Source organism: Branchiostoma floridae, chromosome 12 (assembly GCF_000003815.2).
Source record: "Branchiostoma floridae strain S238N-H82 chromosome 12, Bfl_VNyyK, whole genome shotgun sequence".
Classification (NCBI taxonomy): domain Eukaryota; kingdom Metazoa; phylum Chordata; class Leptocardii; order Amphioxiformes; family Branchiostomatidae; genus Branchiostoma; species Branchiostoma floridae.
The window spans coordinates 8,828,802-8,835,591 of NC_049990.1; the positions used below are offsets into that span (position 1 = coordinate 8,828,802).

The window sequence follows — 6,790 nt, forward strand, 5'->3', positions numbered from 1 at the left end:
TGTGTGTGTGTGTGTGTATGTGTATGTGTGTGTGAGTGTATGAGGATAACTGTGTATGTGTGCATCTGTCATGTTCAATATCAATCTACGATAGTACAAAGCCCTTACATATTATCCCTTTACATCCTACTAAATCTCCCTCCCCATTACTGGATCATATGTAGCCCAGGTACTGGCAGGCATGAGTCTCCATGCATCAATTCCCTCTGGCTGTGACCATCGTAAGCATGTGACATTTGTTCTCTGCCATCAAATATTGAATCACTGCTACAACTTTTAATGTTGCAAAGACACAGTGATTTGAGAATACTGCAACAGTTACAAATGTTGGGGGCCCAAAATTTGGGCCCTCAACAGCTAGTAACCTACAATTACCAAAATCCATACAAATCCATAAAAAGCATTTTAAGTTACAGGTACAAACACACATTAACACATCCAAAAATAGTATTTCGTTACAGGTGATCCTTCCATCGTTGTTCAGTTGAACTTCAGTCACTTACATACACTCATCACTATATGGTTTATCGTCTATCCTAATTCCTATACATATATGAACTAAGGAATGTTTCATAGATTTTTCCAGGGGGTGGCAACTATCTTCAGTTCAGGATGTCATAGACCTATAAAATGTGATCTGTGACCCTAGAATATCGATTGCACATTATAACAGTTACATTGCAACTTTAGAGCAATCATTCAATTCTAATGCAAACATTGGATTAAACTTTAACAGGTATTGCATGGCGATACTTGTATGCAACCATAAATGACTGACTATTACTTCATGATTTTACTTGACTTTGGGCTCAAAAGTCATCCAGTGGGAATGCATTGCAGGTGCTCATAAGAATTTAGGTGCAATTTCAGGTCCACAACAGCTAATTTCTACAGCTGCAAAATTTTGTAAACATTTTTTCAAGCCCCTGTCCTACATTCAGGACCTTTCCACAACCTTGCTCATGGTTGGGAGTGGTCTGGAATCCATCCCATTCTAGCAGTTTGCTCCTCTAACTATATATTCAAGCAAAATAAGACTTTTTCGAATTCCTGACTTTTATTTTTCAAAATTCTCTTAGTCAGCTGATGTGGGTCACCTGGCTTTTAAAGACTAGTACTACTAAAAAGACAATCTCACTGTTCATGGGGCCATGGTTGGCTATGGTGCAACTAGAGTTTAGACATGACTTTTTTTACCACCACATATAGGTCAAAGGTCAACAGGAGTGCAATTTGTGCTGTGGTCCCTGTTTCAGACAGACTGTCATTGAGCAGTTGAAAATACCTCATTTTTACCTCAGGAAACTGTAACTACTAAATTCTTAGCTTTCAAAAGTATTTGGATAAGGCTGAGAAACTTGATGCACTGTCTCAGTGTCAGAACTTGCAGTCTAACTTGTGATTACACTTACTACAGTTACTTAAAAGCTCTTTTGTGCGGCAGTGAGTTGTACATAAATCAGCTTGATGGCATAATGCACATTTTGTTTGAACGCTGTCCAGGCTGGTACTTGACGTATGGGAAAACGGTCCCAACCCTGTTTGTCCCAAACCCCCTGTATTTAAAGCCACGGTCAACAAGTTCTTTGGACCGTGGTGTCGTATTACCCCGTACCAACATTCGAACAATAAGAACCGTTCTTTGAGTTACCCATTCATTCTTACTCAAGGAAGTGTGTGTTTCAAGTGTTTACCACGAATGCAGGTCCTGTTCATAAACATCCACCTCAACAAGACATTTTTGTATATATTACATTTTACCGATTTCTGTCAATGATGAAAGATCGCAAAAGTCTCACGAGAAACACCTAGTTTGCACATTGGGAGCCCATAAAAAAGATTCCATGTTTCAGGAAATGAATCGAAATTTTCTCAACTCCTGGAGAATTTCACACTGAAATGATAGTATGTTTTGTCAGGTGCATATAACATAGATAGAATACAACATGTGGTACCGTATACTCTGCATCAGCATCTCCCAGCCCTCCTATAGGTCCGGTCTTGGTCTGAATATAGAATGTATCTATATTTTTTCCCTCCCTATGTACAATTACATAGGAAAGTAAGAAATACATTGCCTTTTTCAATGCTATCCATGTACTACATAAGTTAAAAGAACATCCTTGTACGAGACTGAGAAAGGAAGAAATTTCTTCCCTTGCATTCATCTAATCCATGTACATTATTTTAGAGACAAGCTCAATGATCAAAAAGAAAGCTTTGAAACAGACATGCAGAGCTTTATACAATTTTTTCAAAAATCTATTTGCATTGAGCTATTCAATGTCAATCACTTCAGGTATCCTGGTGTGCAAGACATTCTTGAGCAGGCCTCAATAGTCACCACATTTAGATTCAATGTGGCAGTCATAATGTACCCGGTGGAATTATGACATTTGACGTTACATAGCACATCAATAAAGGATCTCCACATCTCATAATATAGACATAAAATATTCCCTCCGTGAGATATCTGACGTTAAAAGGATGGAGAGGCATCTCTCCTGATCTTCCCTTTCAAACATGATGGATGCTTTTGTGCCGTGCAGCATCTTGTGGTAAATTCCAAGGTTCAAAAGACAGACTCAATGTTAACCATAACATACATCAAATGCTGGAATAGGATCAGAGAAATCTGTTTATTGTAAATGTAGGCAAGTCTTCTAAAGCAAGGAGGTTTTTAAGAATCTCCAAAAATATTTTTGGTCCTCCCACATCATTATACAATTATTAGAATTAGAAATTGAAATGTAGTGATGGATTTTTATGTCATCTGGTCATCATCTATCTAATTGTTTACCAAACAGCCATCCATTTTTACCTTTGGAAGTTTGGTCATGTGATACATAATCACTATTAGTGTCACCTTGAGCAAATGGCAGTAACAAATCATTGGCAATATATCTATATATAGAGACACATTGTTGCACTGTACAGATCCTGTATAGATGTATATCTATCAAAGTCCAAAGCCATAGTTCCAGCTGCAAGTAAAGTTTATGGATGCCATCAATGCATGCATCCCATGACTATATCATGATTCTATGTTTTATCCCTTCAATTATAGTTAGAAGGTTTATGATCTCTAATTTGAAAATGAAATGCAGACATCTTGTTTGTTTCATTTGCACACTCACGCTTACATAAAAGATTTATAATTAGAGTCTGTAGCACATGTCATCCAAGAACTTAACTTGCTGTGGCCTTAGCCAAGAACAATCACTATCATAAATGTATATGGATGAAAGTACACTTGAACAAACAATTTGCGCTATAAATATGATTTATTGATTACTCCCAGGAAGCAAATTGTACCATGGCTCCTATAAAGTAAACACTAAAAGAAAGCTTTTAGCAGTCCAGTCACAGCCAGTGCTAAGTGCATAAAAAGAGATTTACACTCGGTGGGCTTAAATTGTACATTGTTCCAAGGAGCTGGCGCTAGTTCACCTTTATCAGGGCTCGAAATACTGGGTGCATGTGCACCCAGGTGCACCCAAAATTGGAGCTGTGCACCCAAATATTTTCTTAGGTTTATGTATGAAAAGATATCAAAGTACATCATATTCTTGACATCTAACTGTTAGAAGGATAATAAAAATATCTGTCATGGTACTTGTTTAAGAATTTGATAGCTTGTAACTAAGTTTTATTATTAGGTTATTACTTAAATTTAAGTGGTGCACCCAAAAAATTTTTGGTGCACCCAATTTTTTAAGCTGGGTGCACCAGTGCACCTAATCCCAAAAATGAATTTCCAGCCCTGTTTATCCACCGGGTCACCTATACCTATTGTTTTAAGAACAGAGTACATGTATTTAGGAATATTGAGTTGGAGGAAGGTGGTTTCAAGTTGCAATATTTTCCGACTACTCAGTATTGCAGTTTAAAACCCCCCCGTCCCTTTTCAGTTTACCGTTAAGCATTACCATGCCAGGATCCCCCCATTCAGACCCTCTACAGTAACCATGCATGGAGTGCTCCTAGTAGTAACCCTTTCAAGCCTGGGCTGTACCTGTGGCAAAAAAAACGACTCCCACAAAAATTCCTTTGCTGTTAATTTAAGCAAAGCCCTGTGCGAACGTCATCCTTCACAATCCACCATTGTTTAGAAAATTGACAACCCTAAAACGCGAATCTAAATATAGCTCCCAGTAAATGATGCAGAACCAACTTGAAGGAACATCAATTATGTCTTGCACTGACCCTTACAGTAAAGGTTCTCCAGGGACAGTTTTGTCTTAAAGTACACAGAAATAGAAGGGGGTTTGAACAGTTTGCGTGTTTAGACGGAAATTTTATCCCCATAGCTTTCATGTGATTATACGATATTAAGGAGGATCTTTGGTGTTGCTACAAAGCACTTTACTTGCGGATATGAACAGAAAAGACAACAAATAAGAAACTAAACGGAGGTTTCTGCTAGCTTAGCCGTAACGATGTTATTTCAGGCCACTGAGCAACAAAAAGAAACGTTTCTGCATGACGTCAACTGTAAATTAACAGTCTCTGGAATAACGATCTGTTATTTCTAACGTGGTTACGTCAATGACAGGTAAAACAGGTGGGTTCTTAAGGGTATTTCAGGACTTCAGTAAGACAATCGCTTAGTCTTTCTTTCACAAAACAATCGAATTATACCTGAGTGGAATTTTCACCACTAGATTACGATGATGCTAGCATGAATGTGAACAATTAATCGCATAGAACATTTTTTATTAAGTAAGACTAAAAAATAATCCGAGGCCACAGAACGCACGACACGGTAATGTCATGAAACAAATTATTTGACAATTATGATATATTTCTACTTTCCATTAACATGGAGCAAAAATTATGGGATGACAAATAACAGGAACACCTGTCTCTTGTGAAAAGATAATACAGCCTGCCACAAATATAAAATTAGTAATATGATAATTGTCAATGATGCAACTTGCGATCGTTGCCCTCCCCCTTTATAGAACCGCTACCAAACCTTACCTCGCTGTCTTTGGCTAACGCTCAGTCCCTCCGCCGGTTTTAACGTTTCCAGTTCCAAGGCCCTCTCCGCTATACTCGGCAATGTCTTTCCGAAAAAGTCCTGTCTCTCTGCTTCGTCAAGGACATTCTGTAGGAACCATGCCAGGCCCGAGACGTGACTGTCTCGGTCTCTCTTCGGGAGCTTCCTCCCCCTCGCCCGGCGAGAGTGCTTACCCCTCTTCGGTACCTTCTGCCGCGAGTGAGCCACCTCGTAAAGGTGATCTAGTGCGGAGACTAGATCATCGGACGTCTTGACCGTCTTCAGGCCCTGGAGAAGTGGCCTGAGGTCGTTCCAGGTGGGTAGATCGCACGGAAACACGATTTGTTGTGCGTTGTCTCCTTGTCCTTCAGCCATTTTGTTTGGCGAGGTTGCACCGAGACCGTTGTTGATGCGGTAGTCAGCTGTGGGCTCGCTCTACAGTGTACGGACTGGAAAGTCGCTCACGATCTCCCTCTTCGGCAAGAAAACAGCCTTTTCTAAACGCCACACGTACTTTTCATCCCTTCCGTGATTCTCTACCGGCCTGCTGAGAAATAAGATGACTTTGCCTCCACGGTAGGTTTGTTTGGGCCGGGTTTTTTTGCGGAAGTGGTGGGTCGCGCATGCGAAGTGTCCTGGTTCTTCCGGAGGGAGGTGTTGGAACAGCTGAAAGTGAAAGTGAGATGAGGATAAGGCTGTGACAGGTAAACGGTCGGCAGGTGGTTCTGTTTGTACTGTCGCCTGCTCGCCTGTCATCTATCTCCAAAAGTAAATACACTATACCATCATTGGTTAAAGGGGAATCTGCTAGCACGAAAGCTCATCTGAGTTAGTAAAATACATTAGGTAATGTAGATTTGACTATATGGATGACATCCGCTCGCGTAGCCTGATTTAATCTCGCTTATAGCAGCCCTGGACAGCAGAATTTGTGTCACACAGACTACCGCTCGCGCATCGTTTCCAAAAAGGCTTAGGTTTTCAACCATACTGTACATCGTACAAAATGAAATGAAAGCTTTTTGGAAATCTTATTTGACCCTTATTTCAAAAGGGATAAAGAATTTTGGGACCTTACGACCCCTTGTCAAAGGGTAAGTCCCGATCTTTCTACTAGCCCAGTGAGTTCACATTCCACCTTATTTCTGCTTACACTAGATCTCCTACTCTCCAAGCAGAGGTTAGGTTCCGGCTGTTTTTTTTAACGTTTTTTTTAGTCGTTTTTATCTGGCTTTCTATTTTGAATTTTATCTTTCTTTCGTTTTGATACTTTCTGTATCAAAACCTAACTGGCGTACTTCAAGAAAAGTGACAAAATAGAAAGCCCGATAAAAAACGACTATAAAATCGTTAAAAAACAGCCAGAGCCTAACCTCTGCTTAGAGAGTAGACCTCCTACCTTTCTCTTCCTTTCTAGATTCTTTGACGCTTGTCCTGGTCTCCAACGATGGTCGCGTTATCCTTACATACACCAACTTGCATACACCATATTTCCCATACAGGACCACTTCTTCTGACACAAACGCTTCAGGCTTGCATCGGCATAACGCAACCACCAACATGTCGACACTAATACGCAATCTAGTTATCTTGCATGCAAACATCATTCTGGCATACAAACGGCAGTCAATACAAACCCTCCATTTCACGGAGGCAAAAAGAAGATCTGACAGTACAAAAAATTTTTTTTTTGGTATTCCATACATCGATGTCATAAAAAGGGCAACTTTTTTGGCCAAACTTTTTTTTATTCGCATGCACGGTCGCATCGGGTTTGGTGCTCCCGGA

The 6,790-nt window shown here is 40.0% G+C and overlaps 1 protein-coding gene across 1 annotated transcript in view; it reads right to left on the bottom strand.

Moving 5' to 3' along the window:
- The window catches only part of LOC118427642 (poly(ADP-ribose) glycohydrolase 1-like), a gene marked incomplete at its 3' end in the record, with an annotated part of 27,991 nt that extends 21,502 nt beyond the window's left edge, over positions 1 to 6,489 (bottom strand). Inside the window, 2 exon segments of the mRNA XM_035837523.1 lie at positions 4,984 to 5,668; positions 6,402 to 6,489. Coding sequence (XP_035693416.1) covers positions 4,984 to 5,377 — 394 coding nt within the window.
- Positions 6,490 to 6,790: the final 301 nt, after the last annotated feature.